At 41.1% G+C, this 25,366-nt stretch overlaps 1 protein-coding gene, 4 non-coding genes and 1 pseudogene across 5 annotated transcripts; 3 read left to right on the top strand and 3 right to left on the bottom strand.

The window, feature by feature from the left end:
• The first annotated feature begins 516 nt into the window (after positions 1-516).
• Positions 517-14,518, top strand: LOC118576177 (annotated as a pseudogene).
• A 429-nt stretch (positions 14,519-14,947) lies between these two features.
• On the bottom strand, positions 14,948-17,377 carry LOC118576176 (eukaryotic initiation factor 4A-II-like). Its single transcript, XM_036176529.1, has 4 exons — positions 17,215-17,377; positions 16,892-16,981; positions 16,583-16,662; positions 14,948-15,300 (listed from the first exon to the last, which is right to left on the bottom strand). The coding sequence occupies exons 1-4, from the start codon at positions 17,245-17,247 to the stop codon at positions 15,156-15,158; spliced, it is 348 nt and encodes a 115-aa protein (XP_036032422.1). The 5' UTR covers positions 17,248-17,377; the 3' UTR covers positions 14,948-15,155.
• Positions 16,722-16,859, bottom strand: LOC118576179. The gene has a single exon (XR_004943920.1). It is a non-coding gene; the product is annotated as a small nucleolar RNA SNORA4 (small nucleolar RNA).
• On the bottom strand, positions 17,036-17,166 carry LOC118576178. The gene has a single exon (XR_004943919.1). It is a non-coding gene; the product is annotated as a small nucleolar RNA SNORA63 (small nucleolar RNA).
• Positions 17,378-22,238: 4,861 nt separating the features above from the next.
• Positions 22,239-22,305, top strand: LOC118576181. Its single transcript, XR_004943922.1, has one exon. It is a non-coding gene; the product is annotated as a small nucleolar RNA SNORD2 (small nucleolar RNA).
• A 2,909-nt stretch (positions 22,306-25,214) lies between these two features.
• Positions 25,215-25,366, top strand: LOC118576180 (the record flags this gene model as incomplete). Its single annotated transcript, XR_004943921.1, has 1 exon — positions 25,215-25,366. It is a non-coding gene; the product is annotated as a small nucleolar RNA SNORA81 (small nucleolar RNA).

The raw sequence follows: 25,366 nt of genomic DNA on the forward strand, positions 1-25,366 counted from the left end.
AATCACATTGCCATCGAGGCTGAGCGATGTCAGAGAAGCCGGTTGGATAGCGGAGGGGTGGTGCTTTTGAAGCCCCTGAAAATAGCCTCTAAGTGTGCTTATGTATTAGTATTAGGTTCTGTATAATACTTAACATTTTCTCATTTTGATGTGAGTTTATCAGAACAGTAGCAGTTGCCTTATACCAAGGTTCCGCCTTCCCTCCCTGCCCGCAAGTCTCCGAAGACCTGCATTGGCTTTGCCAGTAAAGCCGCGCTCAAGGCCCAAGAAGAGATGATATTGGTCAACTGTTTATATTGTCTCAGAACTCCTTACCGATAGGTTCTTCAAAGACTTTGGCCCCTCTTATGACCCTGTTGACCCTGAGTAGTTGCATTCAGAGCATCCTAAGTCGTGAGGTGATGCACTTTATTAAGTAATGGTTGAATGCCTTTGCAATAGGTTAGGTGCTCTTTCGACGGGGAACTTGCTCATAATGGTTTCTTTTTCTTTTGTCTATACCCAGGAGAAGAAACCATGCAAGCATTCTAAAAGGCAACATCTGGCAGTACCAAACCACAATTCACCAAGGACCGGGCAGTATCTGCCAGTGCAGGAAGCAGTGGAGAACCAAGAAACCAAACCGGTGCCTTGGGTGGAAAAATAGTAAGATTACTCACACTTTTGTTGAAATAACTAATAAGTTTCCTCTCTATATCAGTGCTAGTCCACTTTTTTTTTTTTTTTTAAATGTTAAGAGGGAATTGCCTTATTTAGATTGCTACCTTTGAGTGGGGAAAAAAAATCACCTAATTATAAAAGTCATGGATCTTTGGACTGATACAGTAGCTGAGTTTAACTCTGTTATTTTATAAATGAGCTAAGATTTTTATAAAGTGCAGTTTTAGGGTCTTAGATACAGAAATGAAGAAAAACGTTTCTGTGAGCTGGCTATAACAGTAGTTACACTGAAATCTAGATTCTGTCCCCCTTTTATTATATACTAGAAATGGTTGGGGTTGATTTGCTTTGTTTTTTAGCATTTAAAAAAAAAATGTTTGAAGAGCCGGGTGTGGTGGCTGTAATCCCAGCACTCAGGAGGCAGAGGCAGGTGGATCTCTGTGAGTTCAAGGCCAACCTGGTCTACAAAGTGAGTTCCAGGTCAGCCTCCAAAGCTATAGAGAAACCCTGTCTCCAAAAAAGGTTTGAAGTAGCACTAAATTGTCATCAGTTAAGTGATACTAGATGTAATCATAACCATTAGCTAGTGTAGCCTCTGTAATTACCAAGGGTTTTCAGGTTATTTACAAGCCAAGATGTAGCAGGAATCTTAAAGGTCTTATTAATAAAAACAAACCTGGGGGCCAGGTATTGGGGTGAATGCTGGAAAATCAGAGAAGCAGAACAAGCCACAGCCACCTCACCTTGCCAATTCCTCAGCTGATCCTGTTTCCTCAGACTGAAAGCTTCTGAGTCCTCATCCAGAATGAATCTCAGCTGAAATGCTGCTCCAAAGCCTAAAAGCTTAACCTTCCTAGTTCCTAGTCCTCACGCCTTATATACCTTTTTACTTTCTGCCATCACTTCCTGGGATTAAAGATTCCTGTTGCCATGCCTGGCTGTTTCCAGTGTGGCTTTAAACTCACAGAGATCCAGGTGGATCTCTGCCTCCCAAGTAATAGGATTAAAGGTGGGAGTGACACCATTTTCTGGCCTCTATGTCTGTCTAATGGCTGTTCTGTTCTCTGACACCAGATAAGTTTATTAGGGTGCACAATATTTTGGGGAACACAATATCACCACACCAAACAAGGCTTGTTTTCTTGTTTTAGTTGGTTTTGTTTTCTTTTTTTTTGAGAAATTTAAATATGAGTACATCTACATCATTCCCATCCCTTCCTTGCCCCAACTTTTCCCATATTCCCTCCCCCAAAGCCAGTGCTTATAACAATCTAGACTTTTTTTTAATTTTATGTATTGTGCATTCCGGAGAGTAAAGGTGCATGTGTGCCATGGCCTGAAGGCGGTCCAGGGACAACTTTGGGGAATCGGTTCTCACCTTCCACCTCGCTGAGGCAGGATCTCGTTTCTCTGGCTTTGTTGCGTTCTTCATGCTAGTTGGCTCTTGAGCTTCTAGGGAATTCTCCTGCCTCTCCAATCTCACTGTAGGAGTGCGGGTATTAGAGGTGTGTGCCACTAAATCTATTGTGTTTACACAGCTTCCATTGGTCAGATTGAGATCATCGGCTCCGAAGGCGAGCAGCACTTTCATCTGTTGAGCCAGCTCCCTGACCCTAACCTAGAGTTTACTTTTTATTTTTTATTTATTTTTTATTTTTTTTAAGATTAATTTATTTATTATGTATACAGAAGAGGGTGTCAGATCTCATTACAGATGGTTGTGAGCCACCATGTGGTTGCTGGAATTGAACTCAGGACCTCTGAGCCATCTCTCCAGCTCTAGTTTACTTTTTATTAATTCATTGGCCTTTCTACATGCTGGGCAAGCACTCTACCAATGAACTGTACTCTAGCCCCAAATTCCCTATTTCTTGGCATTTTTAAAATGTACTGTTGGGGAAGGAGGATGCATGCCACAGCACGCGTGCCTTGACTCACACGTGAAGTCTGGACAGCTTTTGGCAGTCAGGTTCTCACCTTCCATCATGTGTATTCCAATATCAAGCTTGGGTCATCAGACTTGGCAATGAGTGCCTTTGCCTCCCGAGCTTTTTACCAGCCCCCAAACTAGATTTTTTTTCTCAATTAAAAAATATGTGGGGGGCTGGAGAGATGGCTCAGTGGTTAAGAGCACTGGTTGTTCTTCTAGAGGTCCTGAGTTCAATTCCCAGAAACCACATGGTGGCTCACAACCATCTGTAATGAGATCTGGTGCCCTCTTCCGGCCTGCAAGCAGAACACTGTATACATAATAAATAAATCTCCATTTTCAGTTTGATATTGGAATACATGTGATAGAAGGTGAGAACCTGACTCCCAAAAGCTGTCCTTACTTCACGTGTGAGTCAAAGCTATGGCATGCATCCTCCTTCCCCAACAATAAATGTGAAGAAATACAGAATTGGGGCTAGAGGATAGTTGTACCAGACAGTTCTGGATACAAGTTCTTACATGACAGTCAGACTGTGCTGCTTCAGCTTTACAATCACCGTGTGGCTGCTGTTCATCATTTTCACTGTTACCTGTCTAATCCTTGCAGGTGCTGGGATGAGATTCTGACCTACAGCACACACAATGATTCTTGCCCAGTGTTAACCTGACTCATTATAAAAGTGTGGGTCAAAGAATTTTGGGGCCAGTGCAAAGGCTCCGTCAGTGGAGAAAAACACTTGCTGTATAAATGTGACAGCGTAAGTGTGACCCTGAACACCACAGTGGAAGAAGAGAAATGACTCCTAAAAGTTGTTGTCCCCTGACATCATCTGTACACCTATCACACACACACACACACACACACACACACACACACACACACACACACAGTTTGAATTGTTTTTATTTCAGACTACATGTATGAGTGCTTGGCTTGCGTGTATGTCAGTGCACCATGTGTATACCTGGTGACCATAGGGGCCAGAAGAGGGTATCAGAGCCTATAGGACTACAGTTACAGATGGTTATAACCCACTGTGTGGGCACTGGGAATGGAACCCAGGTCCTCTGGCAGAGCAGCAGGTGCTCTTAACCACTGAGCATCTCTGTAGCCCCATAACACTTTCTTTTTTTAGATTTATTTATTTATTATGTACACAGAAGAGGGCACCAGATCTCATTACAGATGGTTGTGAGCCACCATGTGGTTGCTGGGAATTGAACTCAAGACCTCTGGAAGAGCAGTCAATGCTCTTAACCTCTGAGCCATCTCTCCAGCCCCCCATAAAACTTTTCTTAAAAGAATGTTTCGTTAATTTACTAAGCAGAAACCTCAGTCATAGAATTTGGGAGAACAACTTTGTCATAGTAATTACTAACTAATGGCTGGATGTGGCGGTTCGCCCCTTTAGTCAGAGCACTGGAAAGGCAGAGTCAGGCGGATATCTGTGGTCCAGATAGTGAGTTCCAAGATAGCCAGAGCCACATAGTGAGACCTTGTCTCACAATATAAAATTACTAATAAAAGCAGTTGCCCAGTTGTTAGGTCATTTTGTAGACCAGTGTTCACTTTCTTTTTTTTTTTTTTTTTTTAAAGAAAAGGTCTGACTCTAGCCCTGACTGTCCTGGAATACACTATGTAGACCAGGTTGGCTTCAAACACAGAGATCCTCCTACCTCTGCCTCCCCCTTGCTAGGATTCAAGAGGTGAGCCTACACATTTGGTTCACTTTAAATTCCTATGCTTAATATTTTATGCATGCAGTACAGGTAGAAGCAAAAATAATTGCATCCTGTAGTATGTATTTGCTTAAGGTAAATACAATTGAAGATTCTGCCTACTTCAATTTCATAACTAGTATGTAAGAGCTATCATTGGTATTTTAGCAGAAGGAACACTTGAGATTTTTCTATAGCTATCACATATGCTGAATAACCTTCCTTCCCTCTTCCTTCCCTCTATCCTTCAGTCGTCCAAAGTGTGTGGATGAAGTTGCTTTCCAGGAAGAAGTGGTTGCAGTGCTTAAAAAGTCTTTAGAAGGAGCTGATGTAAGTAGATGGTGTTTGATGGCATTGGGAAGTTAGAATTTATTTAACCTTTTCCTTTATTTTAACGTTTTATCCGTAAATATAACCTTAAATATATGCTATAAACCTTGATACTATTTATAGGACAATAATCATCTTCTATGTGGCATTCTTCGTAGTATTCAAGTAAAGATCACTGAATAAAGCCAGGTGGTGGTAGCATTTGCCTTTAATCCCAGCACTGGGGGGGTGAGGCGGGGAGGCAGGTGGATCTCTGTGAGTTTGAGGCCTGGTCTACAGAGTGAGTTCCAGAAAGCCATGGCTACACAGAGAAACTCTGTCTGGAAAAACAACAACAAAAAAGATCACCGAAGAAGATAGATTAGGACCCTTTCTCCATGAGCTTTTATTTTGGAGAGGAAAGAGACTAAACAATAAACAAGTAAATCAAGTAGATCTAAACATGTTACAAGTCATTACAAATAGTGTTAGAGAAGAGTCCATTTAAAAATAGATGCAGTTGACTGGGTGTGGTGGCATGTGCCTTTAATTCCAACACTCCAGAGGCAGAGTTTCAGATCCTCCTGTTTCTACCTCCTAAACGATGTGATTGCAGGCGTGTGCCAGAACACCTAGCTGAGTAAGCAGTTTTAAATGGTATTTGAAGAGGTGTCCCCATGCCTCATGAGCTCAGTACAGAAAGGGAACCCGAGGTGAGCCTAGGAAGTCAGTTTTGCTTCATTCTTCAATTCTGTCTCCTAAATCTGGCTGCCTTAGACATTTGGTTTGGCCTACCATTGTTCATTTCTAAAGTTACAGTAAAGGTTAAGGAATATCACTTTCCCAGAGTGAGTGGAACCAAACATGTTTTGGATTTTGGATTGTGTTTTTTTGTTTTTTGTTTTGTTTTTGTTTTGTTTTTTCAGATTTTGGAATATTTGCTGGGTTAGGTAACTTTACATCTTTTAACAAAATATCTGATATAAACAACTTAAAAGGGAAGTTTGTTTGGGCTTACAGTTGAGAAGTTTCATTAACCATTCATACCATGGGCTGATGACAAAGCCTTAGTATGTGGGCCTTTGGGAAACACTAAAACTCAAATTAAGTGTATTTGAAAGGAGACTCCTAAGTCAACACAGAATTCATTTATGCTTCATAGCTGTGCCCATGCCCTGAACTTTATACAATGGCATTTCATGAATTGAGATTTTCATACAATCAAAAACAAAGTTGTAATATTTTACCCACCCATGTAGGCAGTTGTGGATTGGTATCACATCATTGTTGACTTTTTTCCCCCACTTCTTTTGTTTGTTTGTTTGTTTTCCTTTTGTGACAGAGTCTCTCTCTATGTAGCTCTGACTATCCTGGAACTCAGTATGTAGTCCATCCTGACCTCAAAATCAAGAGATTCCCGTGCCTCTGTCTCAAGTGCTGGGATTAAAAGTATGCACCACCACACCTGGCTCATCACTGATTCTTAATTTGGGTACAACCAATAAGTTATCATTTTCTATATTCACATATCAGTACTTAGTAGTAAGTTTAACATTCCCTTACGATACAGTAGAAAACAATGTGTTCAGAGTAACCATGAACTTGTGGCATCACACTAATGTTCAAAATATTTTGGATTTAGGATTTCCAATTAGGGATGCTCAGCTTAGACTATAGTACACATTGAGAAAAAACTTTAAAACCCTTTCCAGTATTCATTTTGATTTGATCCAAATACCCATTTGACTTTTGATGCTATTATAGTATACAATGTTAATTGGCTAGTAACAGATTATAAAATCTAATTACTAACAAATGTAAGACTATCTCCTAGTATAACATTTGTTGATCTATTCTTATTTAGCTGGGCCTGCAAGTGTAGGTATAATCTTGGCTACTCAGGGAATTGAGGCAGGAGAATTGTAAATTCAAGACCAGTCTGGCCAACTTATCCAACCGTCTCAAAATACAAAGTAAAGAAAAGGGTGGGGTGTTTATTGGTAGATTTTTAAATAGCATGTACAGAAGCCTTATGTTTGAGCTCCAGTGCTGCAGATCTTGTCTAATATTTTACACTTCATTTCTGACTAAATTTATAATGTGATTTTTTTTTTACACTAAGGAAATAAAGTCCTTTCTTTGAAATATTTTTAAATTGAACTGCAGTAGTTTTTCTGTTTTTTGTTTGTTTGTTGTTTTTTTCCTCTGAGATCAGTTTCTATAGTGTAAAAATGGGTAATATTAAGAGAAGGTAGCCAGGCAGTGGTGACACACGCCTTAATCTCAGCACTTGGGAGGCAAGTGCAGGCAGATCTCTGAGTCTGAGACCAGCCTGGTCTACAAAGTGAGATCCAGGACAGCCAGGGCTACATGGAAAAACCCTGTCTCAAAAGACAAAAAGGAGAGGGTAATGGTAAAAAAACATGATACACACACACACACACCCATTATCTAATGTATAACTAATAAATGTGAATTGAAGACTTTTTTTTTTTTAGATTTATTTATTATGTATACAATGTTCCAATGTCCCGCGTGCGTGTACATCTTCAGGCCAGAAGAGGGCACCAGATCTCATTACAGATGGTTGTGAGCCACCACGTGGTTGCTGGGAATTGAACCTGGTTCCTCTGGAAGAGTAGTCAGTGATCTTAACTCCTGAGCCATCTCTCCAGCCCCAATTTTTTTCTTTATTCTTTTTTGAGGCAGGGTTTCTCTGTGTAGCCCTGGCTGTCCTGGAACTCATTCTGTGGACCAGGCTAGCCTTGAACTCACTACACCCAGCTATAAATGAACTTTTTAAGTGAACTATCTAGTGAGGTAGGCAGGTATTTTATAATTAAATTCAACTGTTAAACACTGGATAAAGGCCAATTAAACAAATGCAGCAAATACAGTGGATACGAGCAGAGCCACTTTAGAAGGGGTGTTGGATAAGGCTCCAACTTACAGTGCATAGCCTTGACGTGGCAAGAAGAATGGAGTCAGAGTCCAGATTGAGAATTAATTACATACATTCTTATTGGAAGTCATAAAAGTGCTTGAGGTTTTGTTACTGTTTTGCGAGTGGAGTCTGAAGCCAATGGAAGCTTTTAAGGAGCTGCTGTGGGATATTCTGTATGTCAAATGCGCTGGTCTGATTGGTTAGTAAATAAAACACTGATTGGCCAGTAGCCAGGCAGGAAGTATGGGCGGGACTAAGAGAGAGGAGAATTGGGGGAAGTGGAAGGCTGGAGAGATACCTGCCAGCTGCCGCCACCATAACAAGTGAGATGTAAGGTACCAGTAAGCCACGAGCCATGTGGCAAAGTATAAGATTATTAGAAATGGGCTGAATATAAGAGTAAGAGCTAGGGTTGGGGATTTAGCTCAGTGGTAGAGTGCTTGCCTAGCAAGTTCAAGGCCCCGGGTTCGGTCCTTAGCTCTGGCAAAAAAAAAAAAAAAAAAAGCTAGACAATGGTAGGCCAAGCAGTTTAAATAATATAAGCGTGTGTGTGTTTTATTTTATAAGTGGGCTGTTGGACTGACAGGGCTTGGTGGGGGCTGGAGAGAGGGTCTCCAACTACAAGTAGCACCCAGGGTGACACCTGATTTGGGTAAAGCTGGATGACCAGGAAGGACAATGTTGGCAAAAGTTAAACTCCTACCTACTTTATCTTCAGACTTCTCCTACCTCAATTAGAACTTAATGCAGTATCAGGGTAGAGTGGCCTGAAATTCTGAGTGGAGACAGGGTCAGGAGTTCAGGGTCATCTACAGTTACATAGCAAGTTCACAGGAGTATTTAGAACTTGATACTGTGATACAACTTATATAAAAAATCTTTAGATACATCTAGTCTATGAGGAAAGTCATCACACCATCCCACAAACAGTTGGGTGTTGTCAGTCTCATCTGTTTTTAACAGAATATAATCTATAAAAATTAAAATTTATTGTGTAAACAAGAAATTGTATACTATGTGAATTATCTGTCAATAAAGATCTTATTAAAAAATTAAAATTTTATTTCTGCAGCTTCCTAATCTCTTATTCTATGGGCCACCTGGGAACTGGCAAAACATCCACAATTTTGGCAGCAGCTAGGGAACTCTTTGGGTAAGTTGAAATTGGTTGATGTGTTAGTCACTAGTCTGTTGATGTAAAGAGACACTAATGACCAAGACAACAATTATAAAAGAAAGCATTTAATTGGGGCTTGCTCACATCTTTTCAGAGGTTTAGTTCATTATCATCATGGTGGAAAAGCATGGCAGCACACAGGCAGACATGATGCTGGAGAAGTAGCTGAGAACTACATCCTGATCTATAGGCAGAGATAGAGAGAGCCTAGGCCTGGCATGGGCTCTTTGGAACCTCAGAGCCCACCCCAATGACACATTTCCTCCTAATTCTTTGCTAATAGTGCCACTCTTTGATGGCTATGCATTCAAATACATGAAGCTTTGGGGGCCATCCTTATTCAAACTGCCACAGTTGGTCAGTTTCTTTTTAAAGACTATATACAAGGGGCTGAAGAGATGGCTTAAGGGTTAGGAGAGCTTCTGACCTTCCAGAGGACCAGAGTTTGGTTTCCAGCACCCACATCCGGTTAGTCACAAATGCCTGTAACTCCAGCTCTTGCACCTTTTTCTTGCCTCTGAGGGTATCCTAATACACATGGCATACACTCACATAGAAACATGCATGAATAAAAATAAATCTTAAGAAGAAAAAAAGGTTTGAGAGATGACTCAGTGGGTTAAGACTATTCACTAGGGTTTGAAGAGATGACTTCGGGGTTAAGATGGTTTTCTAATCTTCAGGAGAAACCAAGTTGAGTTCCCAGCACCCATGCTAAGCAACCATGCTGTAACTCCAGCTTATCCCATGCCTCTTTCCTCCATGGGCACCTGCACTTGGGTGTATGTAAACACACACACACATACACACACACAATTAAAATAAATTTTTTTAAAGATTTATTTATTGTGTATGCAGTATTCGGCCTGCATGTATGCCTGCAGGCCAGAAGAGGGCGCCAGATCTCATTACAAATGGTTGTGAGGCACCATGTGGTTGCTGGGAATTAAACTCGAACTCAGAACCTCTTCACAGCAAGACCCTGTTTCCAAAAAGAAAAAGTGCATGTGTGCATTTGTCTGTAGAGAAAATACTAGAGAGAACAATAGTTTTTTGGAGCATAATTTTATTTTTATTTCTCAGATCTCTATAGTGGCATATATTACTTTAAATATTCATTTAAAAATTATATACCAGCCAGGAGTGATACGCACACCTTTGATCCCAGCACTCAGTTCTCTGTGAGTTCAAGGCCAGCCTAGTCTACAATGCAAGTTCCAGGACAGCCAGAGCTGTTACACAAAGAAATCCTGCCTCCAAAAACAACAAACGCTAGGTGTGATGGTACATGCTTATGAATCCTGTACTAGAAAGTGGAAAAAAGAGAACTAACCGGAAGTTTGAGCCACCCTGGGCTATATAAGTTCTAATCTAGCTTGGCTATGAGAATCCATCTTTTATGGACAAGAAAGCTTATTTTGTAGTGTTGTTGATGACTGCAGTCTTGAAGTTGACAATGAGAGACACTGAAGGCTTCTGCAACAACCTCTCCTCTGACTCCCATTCCAAAAAAACAAGAAACAGTCTAGACAGGAAGAAAGTAGCTCTTCATAGTTGTTGGCTTCTAGCAGGTAGTGTCTGGGGCTCACTCGTTTTTAAGGGAACTGGCCACTGGGAGTTTAACCATGCTCTAATGAGTATATGGGCAACCACAAATTGGACTTGGTGTATTGTATTTTTTTCTACTTTGTGGTCAGGTGGACCTGGGAAGACTGGGAAGCAAATGTGATAGGGTACATTTGTGGGAAATTCCAAAATAGTCAATAGAAATATGTTGAAAAAAAAATTTTTACAAAAGTTCACATTGAGGCTTGAGGTATAGGCCTTGAGTCTGATTCCTTGCCACATACAACCTTCATTCATGTTTTAATCCAGCAATTTTCTTTATAGCAAGCTATTGTTTGGTGATAATTCAAATGCGCTAACATTTAAAAACTCAATAGATACCTAACAGTTGAAGAATAAATTACCTAAGGAATATGTTACTGTGGGTTCTAGTAGAAAGTAGATGCTTTTGCACAAAACTGAGAAATTAAATGTTTGTATATATTTTTTTATTTTGGGTTTTTTTTTTGTTGTTGTTGTTGTTTAAAGACAGGGTCTCACTATATAGACTAGGCTGGCCTTGAACTTACAGAGATCCCAGATTTGCTTGCCGTTGCCTCCCAAATTCTGGGATAAAAAGGTGTTGGCCACCATGCCTGGTTTCTAGATTTTTAGCCAAAATGTTAAATGACTAGCTCTGCAAAGAAAGACCATGTGTGTGACTGTGCCTTCTGTTGTCTTGCTCACTGAGTGGGGTCCTAAACTCCAGAGTTAAAACAGCTGAATTAGCACCTGGGTTACTTAGTGCTGTGTGATGTTTCATAATGCTTTTCATTTTGAAATAGGCCTGAACTCTTTCGATTAAGGGTTCTTGAGTTAAATGCATCTGATGAACGTGGAATACAAGTAGTCCGAGAGAAAGTGAAAAACTTTGCTCAGTTAACTGTGTCAGGAAGTCGTTCAGAGTAAGTAACTTGCACACACACACACACACACACACACACACACACACACACACACACACACACACACACCCATAGTACAGCTCATTATATTTGCTTTAAATGTAGGCTGTGGTTTGAATTTGGCCTCCAGTCAGGCATTTGCTTGCGGCTAATTGGAAGTTAGGAAGGTAAGTCCCCCTGTTATCTTTCTAAGATTACAAACCCTGTTTAACACAATTATTCAGTCTGGCCATGTAATTACGTTTGTAGTGTTTTGATAAGTCAGATTTCACAATCTTTTCCGTCTCAGATACCATGTTAAAACAACACAGGTTACACTCTGAGTTGGCAGTGGAAAGTGCTTACACCTAGAGTGAATGGGAGAGTGGGAAGTGGAAGGGCGGGCAGCAGCTTTAGGTTCCCTGCTCTTGATGCAGCCAGGCCCTGCAAGGTCCTAGTGCTACTGCAGACTGGTTCTCCTCAGCATGTGCCCTTGCTGAGAGCCTAATCCCTCCCCTGAACTGATGCTGCAGCTGGTTCTGCCACTCCTCCCCGGGGCAGGTAGTAGAGTCATGGCCACTTCCTCTCTGTTGTTACATGGAAGGCATTGGTGTCAGCCAGAGCCCTGGGCGGTGGTATTACACCAGTAACAGCCTGGCAGCATGAAGGCTGAGAAGCATTAGAATGGTTCTAGTCGTTTCCTGAATAGCATGAAATGATCCTGAACCAACTAAGTGAACAGTAAAAGCCAAAAACAAAACAAAGCAAAATCAATGTACAGAAAATAAGAGCCCACAAAATTGGAATGTTTACAAGTCATGTATCTAGAGAAGGACTTATTCAAGATCATATAAAATTTTAAAACTCAATTAAAAATACAACTACAAAATGGGCAAAGATCTTAGACATTTCTCAGCTACTACTGTGGCTGAAAATTCTGACCTGTCTAGGACATAAGTCATCTGTTTGTCCAGGATGGCTATTCTTTACTGTTGCAGGAGTATGAAAGGAAGTTAAATAAATTTTAATAACCCTAAAGCACATGAACAGTAATGTTATATTTGTTAAATTTCATTGTAATTTGTTTCATTTTATAATAAATTAAACAATATAGGTTTAGAGATGATTCAGAGGGAAAGTACTTGCTATGCAAGCCTAACAACCCGAGTTTGTTCTCCAGAACCCTTGTAATGGTGGAGAGAACCAACTCCAGGTACCCTATTGTCTCTACATGAGTGCTGTGGCATGTATGCACCTACACACACACTGTAATAAGCTGAGTTAGTTTACAAGGTTCAGGTTACATATACTGAAAGATAAAAGTGGGTGAGCTATGTATTGTATCTCAGCAAAGATACATGTCAGTGTTCAACTCTTATGTTTCTGATTTAGTGGGAAGCCATGTCCTCCCTTTAAGATTGTAATTCTGGATGAAGCAGATTCCATGACCTCAGCTGCTCAGGCAGCTTTAAGACGTACCATGGAAAAAGAGTCTAAGACAACCAGATTCTGCCTCATCTGTAACTATGTCAGTCGGTATGTATACATCCTGAAAGCAGATGCTAAGCAGCCTTTTTAAAATGACATGTAGTAATGTATTTGTGATGCACCAGATAACGTCTATACGCACACACAAGTGTAATAATTGGATCACTGACTCATCTTTCATTTTGGATTTGTAGTGAGAACATCCAGTCTCACCCTGTGCTACTCTGAAATATGTCATGGTTGGTTTTCAATCTTTTCCAGAATAATTGAACCCCTCACTTCTAGATGTTCAAAGTTCCGCTTCAAGCCTCTGTCAGATGAAATTCAGCAGAAGCGATTACTGGATATTGCTGAGAAGGAAAATGTCAAAATTAGCCATGAGGTCAGTAGTACTAATTATGATGGTTATAGTTGGTTTTCTTTTTATTTTTTTATTTATTACACATACAGTGTTCTGTCTGCATGTATGCCTGCAGGCGGCACCAGATCTCACTACAGATGGTTGTGAGCCAACATGTGGTTGCTGGGAATTGAACTCATGACCTCTGGAAGGACAGCCAATGCTCTTAACTGCTGAGCTATCTCTCCAGCTCCTATAGTTGGCTTTCTAGTACTTTCTTTTAAAGAGTTTACTGAGAATTAATGATCATAGCTGTAACTCTTGGACGTTATTCAAGCGTATTTGAGCTAAGTGAGCAAACACAAGATCCCACACATTAGTACCCTAATAAAGTGTAGACTATACAATGCCCTTAACCTTTGACAGAATTTTTTTTTTTTTTTAAACTGAAGAATCAAACCCAGGGCCTTGCACTTTTTAGGCAAGCACTCAATCCCCAACCCAGTTGATTCCTTTCAGAACCAAAAATCTATTTGCACAGATGCTATCTCCACAAACCCAGCTGCCAAACTTTCCCCCAAACCAGGGTGCAGGTGTGGAGCTTTTCTTTAGCCTTGTTACTGTAGGTCAGAGGGTTCTGGGGACTGGGACTAAACAGTTGTATGAGGTTCCTGTGTGTATGTCAGGCACCTTACTGGGTAAGACATCTGGTCAGCCTCAATTTTCTTGAAACTCTTCCTTCTCAGGGAATAGCTTATCTTGTTAAAGTATCAGAAGGAGATCTACGGAAAGCCATTACATTTCTTCAAAGTGCTACTCGACTAACAGGTGGAAAGGAAGTCATGGAAGATGTAATCACAGACATTGCTGGGGTAAGCATTTAGTTAAGACAACTCTTCTGGCTGTAGCTAGCCTAGTCTGACTTTCAATGTCTATTCAGGTGATACCAGCTACAACCATTGATGGAATATTCACTGCATGTCACAGTGGCTCTTTTGACAAACTGGAAGCTGTGGTAAAGGTAATATTAAAATTACTTGTAAAGAACACTACTTTAAAACCATTTCTGTTGCAGAAAATTTACTTTTGGAAAGATCACTAACTAAAACCACTTTTGTAGGACCTAATAGATGAAGGACATGCAGCTATTCAGCTTGTTAATCAACTTCATGATATGGTTGTAGAAAATGACAATCTTTCTGATAAACATAAGTCCATTATTACAGAAAAACTTGCTGTAAGTACTGCACATAAACATTTGTAGACCATACATGCCTTGAGTGCACGACTTAACTTTTCCTATTTCCCTTTACAGGAAGTGGATAAATGTTTAGCAGATGGTGCAGATGAACACCTGCAGCTGATGAGCCTTTGTGCACTGTGATGCAGCAATTGACTCAGAATTGAAGACAATTCTATATGTGACTTTTGGATAGCAGAAATAAATGACAAAAATCCTATAAAGTGAATATACAATTTATTTAACATTCAAACTTCATTAAGACATGTGCAATATGGCAATTTTACTGGGGGTTTAACCCTACCTAGGATATGATTGCTTGCTGAGGCTTAGCAACAGGGTCCAGTTCACACTTAGCACTAATTAAATACTTTATTGAATAAATACAATACCAACAAAAATGCATTCAAATTCTTCTAAAAAAAGAAAGATCACTTTTAAAGGCCTTTCTAATCAGGCTAATGACAAACACAATAAAGGCAAATATGCTAGTTTTACATAATTGGCTGATTTTATACAGCACTTATATCTTTTAGTCCACCAAGTATATTATTAAATGATAGAGAACATCTAATACAACCATTTCTACATAACTAGTAATGAATTTCTTAAGAAAAAAGATTTTACAGACCCCATCTTTATACCCACCCCAAACAGTCTAACTCTAAAGAGGATAAAGCCAATGCCTTTCCTCACAAGAGCTCAGGACTAAAGTCGCTTTGCTATCAGAATCTGTATTTGTGATCCGTTATGAGCATTGAGACAAGATTCAAATATTCTCAAAGAAGCACAATGCACGTTGTGATCGCCTATTCAGCAACAGCGAGCACTGCATTCAAACTATCTCATCCCAGGAATTAAATAAGGTCAGCCACATTCATGGGCATTTCCTCCACTGTAGTATTGTAGAAAGTCTCAATGTCACGAAGAATCCTCTTGTCTTCTTCAGTAACAAAGTTTATAGCCACACCTTTCCTCCCAAATCGACCCCCTCTGCCAATTCTGTGTAAGAAAAAGAAACCAGCAGTCAGAATGTTGCTTTAGTATTATTTAGAACTACTGAATATGACGATCCACTTGTTAACCATCAGCTGCTGTTTACTTATGGTTATAGGTCGTGCTTCTAAGTGGAGCACTAGCTGCTAAAACCAATATCCAGAGGTGGGGGAAACCATCTTCCTTTGCAGTTAGTGCCAAAAGAATTCAAGGCTTGTCTGGCTGCAAAATGAGATAGGCGCCTTGAGCATTATAATAAAGCAGATGACAGTATTGTGTTTGGGATGAAATTAAAGCCCATACCAAAGTGGGCCAGCCAGGAGCAGTTGTCAGCCTGGGACAGATGTGAACACCAGGGATAAAAGAAAACAGTTATAAAATCCATTTCGACGCACTTCTGGAACTGTAAACTGTAAACACAAATGCTGCAAGGTTAACTATTTTCTAAAACTTACTTTTTCCAGTGGGAAAACAAGTATTTGGTATGGTAGCCCAAACTTATCACTGCTTTTTTTGCTCAGCATTTTTACACGTTATACTAAAAAAAAAATTATTCAAACGTGTTACCTCCAAAAACACCTCTACCTACCAAGTACCAGACAATACAAACCACCTAATGCTCCCTATCAGAAATGCTATCATAACAAAATGCCTTGGGCTGGAACAACTTAAAATATCAAATAATCATGACAAAAGAAAATCAAATATAAATACCGACTCGCTCTTTATTCAAACAGTGTGCTGTTTCGCTTATGATTCCACGTCCTAAATTACGTCAACGCCGTTTCTGAGTGCCATCTCGTCATCAACTGCCGCTATCGACTCCTGTATTTTTTAAAAAGTCTTTTTTTACATCATATAACAAAGTACAATTCAATTTATTTAGGGATAAAAGCCACTATAACTAAACCAGGGAATCACTCAAAATGCTACCAGCAACACCAAGAAAATCCCAACTATATAGAATCAATCACCAAGAAAAAAAGCACATGAACACAAGGAAAATCACTACAAAATAAGGCTCAAACATAAGCTAAGACCAAAAAAAAACCCTAAAGCAACCTAATCTGCATGTATGTACACAACCTTGGCCACATTACAAGTTTTCCCACTTTGTTCTTCTGACCAATCTTCCCAAATCAGATATTAATTAGACCTTGGTATAAATTGCTATGCCTTTTTACTGGAATCTATTCCCTGATTTGCCTTGTATATACACACACAACACTGTAGGAAAATGTTTGAATTACTTCTCAAATACAAGTATTTAGAGATGCTTTCCTCTCACCTGTGAATATAGTTTTCACGATTGGTAGGTAGATCATAGTTTATAACCAAGGACACTTGTTGCACATCAATCCCACGAGCCTGAAATAATAAAAACAATGCTTTTCAATATCCCAATTAAACTGGACATCCCAGAAATCAGTGTAGGCCACAAGATAGTAATGAACCATACGTAGTGGTATAGCTCACTGTGGAGTGTGGTCTTACTCATTCTGCCAAATAGCCCAAGTTGGTTAAGGTTATTTAAAAAACCTTTCCACAAATCTAGCTTTTGGTAATCTTAAAAAAAAAAAAAAAAAGTCATACTTACCAACAAGTCAGTAGTGATGAGAACACGGCTTGACCCTGATCGGAACTCCCTCATGATGACATCTCTTTCCTTCTGGTCCATGTCACCATGCTGCAAATTTAACAACACTTAAGAATCTCTAGTAAGGTAGAATTAACTTCTACTATGTATGAGACCAAGCGTCCCTGGCTGCTACAGGTATAGAGCAGACAGGTATAGTTAAGAAACAATATTGATTTGAGCAGGGGGAACGACAACACAGCACTTAACAGCCATATTGTAGTTAAATCCTGCTTAGTGGATGGATATAATTGAATTTGATGCAAATTAAACCCAACTCTTACCAGAGCAGAAACTGTGAAGTCCCTGGCATGCATTTTCTCTGTGAGCCAATCCACCTTGCGTCTTGTATTGAGAAAAATAACTGCTTGTGTGATAGTCAATGTCTCATACAAGTCGCAAAGAGTATCCAATTTCCACTCCTAATGTAAAGAAAGGTAAGTTAAATTTTTCATCTTTAAAAAAAAAAACCATTCAGTCTAAATCAGTGGTTCTCAACCTCCTAATGCTACAACACTTGAATACATTTCATGTCATGGTTACCCCAAACCATAAAATTATAGTTCCTAACTTCACAACTAATTTTGCTGCTCTTATGAATCATAATGTAAATATCTGATATGTAGAATTATCCGACTGAACCTCAAAAGGGGTGTTGCAACCCACATTTTGAAAACTGCTAGTCTAAATAATTATTGCACCAAATCTTAAGACAAAGGACACCTCCACTCTCGATGAACAAAAAAAAAAAGATTATAAGAAGAGTCTCCTTCCAGGGGCTATTCCAAGGGCAGCAAATAAGACACCCTACGGAAAACATTCAAGCTATTGAAATGGGTTGTGTTCTGACTCATTCTCTCACCTGCTAGTTGGAATGAGCCCATACACATTGAATATCAGTTCACATTTTCTTGATGGCACCGGTACTTTGAGGTTTCTTAGATTAGGACAATTTGTTTTTTGCCCCTCAGCAAAGCTTTGAGAATGAAGAGAGATACCTGGGTGGAGAGTCGCAGTTTCATAAAGTTTCTTCGCCTCCACACACACACTCTATACTCGCTTCGTGGCGTGCTGGTCACTAACGTCTAGCTAACAGATCGACAAAGCACCTTGGATTACCAACACAGGCTTCTTGAGTTTCACAATAGGTTTCGTCTTTTACATAGGTGGTTAGAGAGGTGCTTCGTCTGAGGTCTATCGCAGCGGAGGCATAAAAATAGTTCAGAATTGAGACTTCATTCTGGTATATATTTCCACGCACTATGAGAATATGTGACCATGGTCCTTCCAAGTTCTCCTATCTTTCGTTCATCCTTTTGATGTTTTGATTTAGCAGATTTTTTTGAAGCTTCAATGAACTCTTATCTCATTATAATAAGTTCGTGGAAAACAACTACAGTAAGTATGTTTGAACTAAGGAATCGGAGTTCATTATGAGGGCTGCCAAGTTGTGGGATCTAGTGGGCTAATTAAGAATGACCCCGCGCCATTATAGTGGCCTGCATGAATCTGGTGAAATAACCCATCTCCCTTGGAGCCACTTGTTGTGCACAGCATCTGAGAGGAAGAAAGCATACTCCACTTCACCTAACGGGATTGTCCTCGGTGACATTTGGCTCTACTCTCTATTGCGCGAGAGTGTTGAGAGGTGTGTGCAGTCACATTATACATATGTATATAATTGGCCAAAGCATATAGATAATAAAATAAATCGAGGGGTTTGGTTTTCCGAATCAGAGTTATTTATCCGTAAAAATAAGAAAAGAATTGTAAAACCTTTCTCACCTCTTGTAAATCAGTCTGGTTTGTGGTTGGTCCCTTCATGATAATCTATTAATGTAAGTCCCTTTGAGTCATTATAATTTATGTAGGCACGATTTAAGTCCATTGATATTATCACGAACAAGTTATCTTAATGACCAGTGATGGTCGTCTTATACCCATATGATGATCCGAGAGTTGTTTATGTGTTTTTCTCTGAGAATGGATAGATTGATAGTGACGTGATATACACATCTATCATTCTTTTGCTATTTAACTGCGAGACTGGTGGCGCGGGGGAGTGTGTGGTTTGATCTGGTACCTATGGCGTGGGATTATAGCAATGTCCTTATATGCAAATTGTTTTGGTATTATCCTGTTTTCATGGGTGCACACTCTCTTAACGCTATATCAGAGTTTGATTGCTCTTCCCTTCTAGTTGTCTTAGTATACTGTAGGGCGCGGGTATTAGTGTATCTAGAGATATTGTTTAAATCTCGGAGTTAAAGATGTTTTTAGCTTGTTGGAGTTATTAGCGCAGAGTGGACGGGTGCTAAAGCATTTTTTTAAGTGAGAACCTAGGGCTGAACCTGTCCAGAAAGCACTCCCACCTCTAATCTATGTTTACTATTTCTGTGAAGAAACAAATAGAATGATGCGCGAGCTGGTCGGTATTTGCACAAGTGTTGGGAATGATTCGCGCTAATCAACCTAGACCAATCCTATCGGCCACCTATCTAGTGCTCTTAGCACTATTAGCGTATCTGTAGCAGGTCCTTCTGTTCGAATATATTACTCAGCATGATGAATTTTTCAAGAATCCCGAAGATGCTATAAGAGAACGGCACAAGGGGTTGAGGATAGTGTAAGGATTAGAATTCTGCTCACTTTCAATGAGGGACATGCTGTTAATACGAGTTTTGCCTTTGACAACTTACCGTATCAGTCTCTCTCTTGGCCTCCTTCGTCCTTTACAGAATTGTATCCCCACTTGGCTCGGCACCTTAATAGTGGTTACTTCCCTTTAAGGAGGTTGCTTGCGGTGGCCGACATTTTTCACTCGTCTTGGGCGCTAAGGGGGTTTTTACACAGTCGGTTTTTGCAATGAGATGTAGTCGATGGGTGTGAAGAGGGTAAATCGTGTCTTGGGGGCGAAAGGTGTCTCAGAGGTCCTGTTTCGAGTGCTCTTTCCTGCCTAGTCACATTAGAACAAGGCAGTGAATGTATTACAGGACCGGATGTAAACCCGAATTCCGCTTCCGGCGCGCGGAAATTCCGCACTAAGCGGCGGCACCGGCAAGCGCATTGGGCCGAGTCATCCGTGTACGTCTCTCGTGTATGACACTAGGCGTCCTGGAGAACGCCCGCCTTCGGCCGCAGCGAGAGGGAGTGCGCCTAATCCTCTGTGCTTCCACTAGCCCGTGGGCGTACCCCGGCTCCGCCGTGCCTCTGCGGCAGGGCCGAGCTGGCATAGAGCCCCGTTAGGAAGCAAAGTGGCAAGCGAGGAAGTCAGCGGTCGCGCGGTTTTCGTGTGCGTGGCTGGCTCTTTGTAGTTGCGATATAGATTCTTTCTTTCTCACCCTTGCCCGACTGCGCGCATCAGAGTCTCACTACAGCTCGCACTCTCCATGACTCATTGCGATATTCTCCAAGTGGGACGGTTTGGCTAATCTTAATTCAATGATTCCCGGATCAGCGACATAAAAATTTGTTAACTTAGTGAGATCATTTCTTGCAATTTTCGGGGTAACACCCTTAGTGAGACTTTTCGTCCTGCGGCGTAATCAAACCTGAGCGGCAACAATTGTTTTGCGGCTTCCTGAAGAGATGAGAAGAAGAATCCTTGCCTGCGAGGTATAAATCTGTGGTTCCCGGCTCTGGGAAGACCCTATGAGAAAAAACTGGGCGAGACGCCGTTCCGGCTCTTGTCTTTTCAGTCGGCGATGAGCGGGTTTTTTCGGCATATGTCTGGTGCGCGTTAACCGCGGATTACAACAGGTAGGCGCTCCGCGGGCGGCCGGTGGCCGTGGTGAAGGTCACGGGGCACCGCAGTTGCGGTGGCTGGCGGTGCGGCCCACACTGCAGGAGATGCGGGCTTTTTCCTGGGGGCACACAGCAAGGCCCGTGTTCCTTACGGGAAGCTTCCAATGATGGGCATGAGGCTCTGCGTGGCTGTGGGAGAACGGGAACGACCACGCGAGAACGGAGGGTGAGGGATAGGGATGTCCTTATCCTACGCTTAGGAAACATTGTGACATCTCTGGCCGCTGCTCCTCCACCACCCTGGGCCGGTGCTTATGCCAAATTCTCTGGCATAGGTCCGCTCTCACTCGTGGACGCACTTCCGCTTGTAGGACCAGGGCAGCCGGGTCCACAAACTTCATTAAGGGCGGCGGGTGGCGCGGAGCCTGTGGGCTGCTAAGGGTTCTGTTCTCGAGTGTGGGAGATTGGACGGCCGATGGTGGACTGATGACTAGCGGCCTTCCTGTCAAACTGTGCGCGCCTACGAAATACCGTCTGCCCATGGTCCTACGCTGGGCCTCGGCGTCAATCCAACGCCGCGTCTCTTGCGTCACAGAAAAGTTAGGGGGCGGAGACTCGGCCTCTGGCCAGCCAGTCACTCGCGGAGAGCCTGCTTTTCCCTCATAATCTGCGCGACTTTGTGGACCTTCGGGGTTTTTAGTTTGCCCCAAGTTTACGGAGTCAATAGTTGGTCTTTTTTGCCTATTTCATGCACGCTTCTCCTTCTAAGACCTTTGGGGCAGAGAGGCGGGTTATTTTCCCCTTTGCAATCAGGCCACTCCCTCCTAGTTTTGCTTTTGGTCACTTTTTAAGTTGAAAGTTTACTATGAGATTCACCGTTGCGTGGAGGGTAAGAGGCACCGGTGGAAAGGGGCAATCCGGGGAAAGGCTACCCGGAATGGATAGGGGTAGTATGTTCTTAACTTTCGTGTTTCTGTCTTTGCCCTCAGCTTCCACTAGAGAATCTATGGCGTGTCTCATGAGGTGATAATAATGTGACTCTCACTTACTGAGATTGGAGTGATTTGATGTCTGCTAGAGTGACAGAATGGTTGTGTAGGTTCATGAATAAGGTTTGGGAAGATGGTGAGTCCTTTTTTTTTTTTTTATAATGTTTTTTGTTTTTTTTTTCTCTTTTTACAATCCTCATCCCATTCCGTTTTTATTCACCTCTCAGCACCCAAGCTCGAGAGTGGATGATAAGTTCGTTGAATAACTTGTGTACTCTGAATGACACTGGTAAATTTGAAAAGAGTACACGTGTGTCCTTCAGAGGGCATTCTCTAATTGGGCTTATTGGGATTTTTGGAGAAGCTGTACCAATTTCAGCGAGCTTTCTTTATTCAGTTGTTCTGCATGAAGTAGCTATTATCTTCCTTGTTAGCCTAATAGAGGTTAAAACATCTAGAGTGCAAGCGTGACAGTAAATCGTCGTCTCTGCATATTATATTCCCTCTGTTTGTCGATCCAATAAGCGGAAAGTAAAACCTTTGGGGGAGTTAGTAGCACCTGTTTGTATTCCTTATAGTTGAATGATGGCAATCATCTTTCGGGACTGGGCCTGTAAATGAAGAGCCTACTTCTAATTGCTGCGGATAGTGCTACATTAACTCTGGAACATTAGTCAAACATGAAGTAATGAGGTTTTGCAGCACTAACTTTAGGGGAAATGACTTCAATCTGTGCTCTGGTTGCATAAATGGAAAGCCTTGGTACGTGCGTGACTCGAGAAAGGATGTGGTGCCTGAGCTGCCAGATGTAGAAGATATTGGTCATTTCGCGACCAGAACTTTATGTTGGCCTTGTGTTGGAGAGCTGGATCACTTCGTAAGTTGCCTCTGATGTGAGAGTCCTCATATGGGGTCCTCCCAATTCTTATAAATCTTGTACCCTCGAGGCATGGGGAGTTCCTCATTCTCACCCAGCACTACATGTGTAGGCTTATTTCCTGGCCAAGTACTAGAGCAGCTACTGAGTGAGACCTATAAGGAAGTTTGCAAGGCGGTAACCCGGCGAGGAAAGCACTACAAGATTGACTGGACGGCCTCGGTCACTAGAGAGTATCTCTGGCTAAGGGTGCGCATGGGAGCGAGTGTTTATTTCATCAAATGGTGTTGTAGTGGGGCCAAGATAGTGGCTAAAATAGAGCACTGGTCTGTAGTTGTCGCACGCTAGAGGTGGTTCGTCATCTGGTTACGCGAGGGATGGGTTACGTTAGGATTGTCGCGACAACAACATGGTGAGAGAAATTGCAATATATGTAAGAGCTAAGCGCTTACTACGTTTTCAGTCTCAGGAACTGGATGGGTAAGCTTCATCTGAGCAAAGCTCTCTCGTGAGTTGGGGCTTAAGGAGATATAATACCATGCATCTCCGAGGCGAGAGTTGTTCTTGAGATCCTGCAAGTCTTTGAGACTAAAGACGAGAGGACTCGCGTTACCACACAAGACGGAGCCCGTAAACTGCGATTTGTAGGGTTGTAGCCAGACTAACGAGTAGCAGCCGAATGTTGGGCAGACGTCCTCCCACATCAAAGATGTGTTGCGCTCAGGTTGGTCGGAACAGGGTGCGAACCAAGGGGTGGAGTTATACTCTCTCTTGGATAACCAACCCACTTATGGCTCAACTCAACAACACTCTTGGTCCGAAATTGCAGTTCCGGGCCACAAATAGTGTCAATCATTATACTTAAAAGACCAGTTGATACAGATTCGTTTATGAGGCAGCAAAAGAAGATGAAATTCACCAGATTTCGATACTCTGCGCTTCTCTACGTCATATTTAATCTCGTGAAGTCAAAGGGCAGTATTAACTAGTCTTTGCATCTGCTCTGTATCTTATACATTAGCCAATGTCTCGACTATTTGTCTTTGGAAGCTAACTCAAGGATTCCTTAATTGGAAAAGACAATGGGCAGAGCCTTTTAATTCTATAATCTATAGAGTTCAACAATATCTAAGGAGGGTCCACACATGTGCACTCCTTTGTGGTGAATAGAAAAATTGTAATCCTAATATCCTGTCTTTTAACCCTTTGTTAGTATACAAATGTAACCTTCTAGTCTCTAGTCACCCATTAGCATTGCAACACACTAAAGCAACGAGGTGTGAGATGAATGTCACGAAGAGTCTGTTGTTTCTTATTATCACATTTCCAATCTGAGTGTTGTTTGATGGCAACCAGTGTCAAAGCTCTACAGCTATACAAGTACAAAGAATCAAGGGCGCACAATAGAAGTTAGTCTAAAGCCTTCTCTCAGGTCAACGAATTTTGTAATAGACACTTCACAATTTATATGAACTTATTGTGCATAAGCTTTATGGCATAGATTGACTCTTATGGGCACAGATCAGAACTGAATATATACTTGAGCATTGGTTGTATTTGTCAATCTCATTGGGCGCTTATTTATGTCTTCTTTAACTTATCTCAGTCATATTTCTCAGTGAATGTATAAGTTATTTTTATTGTAATAATTTTGACTCTTTTATGATCTTCAGACACGCGTAAAGTTTTGAGATCTCTCTCGAGAAGAATCATGGAAGCAGAGCTTTAGTACAAATGATCACTGGCATTTTGGGACGGAGATATCAATGAATGCTTAGCAAAGTAGGAACCAGACTCAATAGTAAGCGAAGAAGTGATACTCGAGGAGGCTCGAAGCTCCACAACTCATACTTAGTACTGTTGGGACATTCTTTTCCATGGGGTAGAGTGTTGATTTATTGCTAAACAGCATAGATCACCTAAGGTAAATTAAATGTATGTAACTTTGTGTGCCTTTTAATGAGGTACATTTTTAATTGATCAAAAAAAATGCTCACGATGATACTTGTTGAGATGCATCGTACCTGACTTGTCTTTAGTTTACAGCTCACAAAATGGATCATAAAAAGGTTATTCTTTTTTGGATGAAGCAGATGAAAGTTGTTGAGGCCCGAGGGTTTAAGGATCACACAAAGGTCTATTGGAGGATTTTTCCAGAAAATTCTAATACAAAAAGCAATTACAGTGCAGTAAGGTGTTGATTGCCCTACACATCGTGCGGAGTTTAGCGTTTCATGCAGGTCAATCGTAAGTAGACTATTGTAAATTAATATAATTGAGAGGCTACTATCAATCCAGCTGTCGTAGATCTCCCAAGATAGGACCTGCTGAAAGTAATTTTTGATAATTACTATCTCTGCCTGGCTCTACCTTAGTCAAGGCAGAGACGCTTGTTTCAAAACAATTGACTCCCTGTAGTCATCAGCTGAAAGTATTCCCAATATTGGTAAGAACAAACCATTTTCTTCTTTTTAAAGGTTGTGTTGCTTTCTGCACAATGCAACTGATGTGTTGGAAAGTGGACCAAAAAATTCAATGAAGTCCAATTTCGAATTCTGGTGAAGAAGGAAGAATTGAACCCTGGAAGAATCAAACAGTTTTATATTAATGTTGAATCGTAGAGGTAATTGGTTCTCATTAAAATATAAATGTTTTTTTTTCCCTACCTTGTTTTGGTTGCTTGTATAGCACTGTTGCTTGAAAATTGCAGAAAACTAGGATTGTATCTTGGTTTTTGTAATAATGCTAGCAAGAGTACACACAGAAGAAAATAACTGCAAACTGGATCCCAAAGAGGGTGGACCTCTTCTTAATGTCCAGTGTCCT

Source organism: Onychomys torridus, unplaced genomic scaffold (genome assembly GCF_903995425.1).
Source record: "Onychomys torridus unplaced genomic scaffold, mOncTor1.1, whole genome shotgun sequence".
NCBI classification, from domain to species: Eukaryota; Metazoa; Chordata; class Mammalia; order Rodentia; family Cricetidae; genus Onychomys; species Onychomys torridus.

Excerpts from the sequence above, each read along its gene's own strand:
- LOC118576176 (XM_036176529.1), bottom strand. The coding sequence starts at position 17,247 with ATGCATGCCAGGGACTTCACAGTTTCTGCTCTG. Across the intron at positions 16,663-16,891 it reads TCATCACTACTGACTTGTTG|GCTCGTGGGATTGATGTGCA; the intron begins GTAAGTATGACT and ends TTATTATTTCAG. Across the intron at positions 15,301-16,582 it reads CGTGAAAACTATATTCACAG|AATTGGCAGAGGGGGTCGAT; the intron begins GTGAGAGGAAAG and ends TTTCTTACACAG.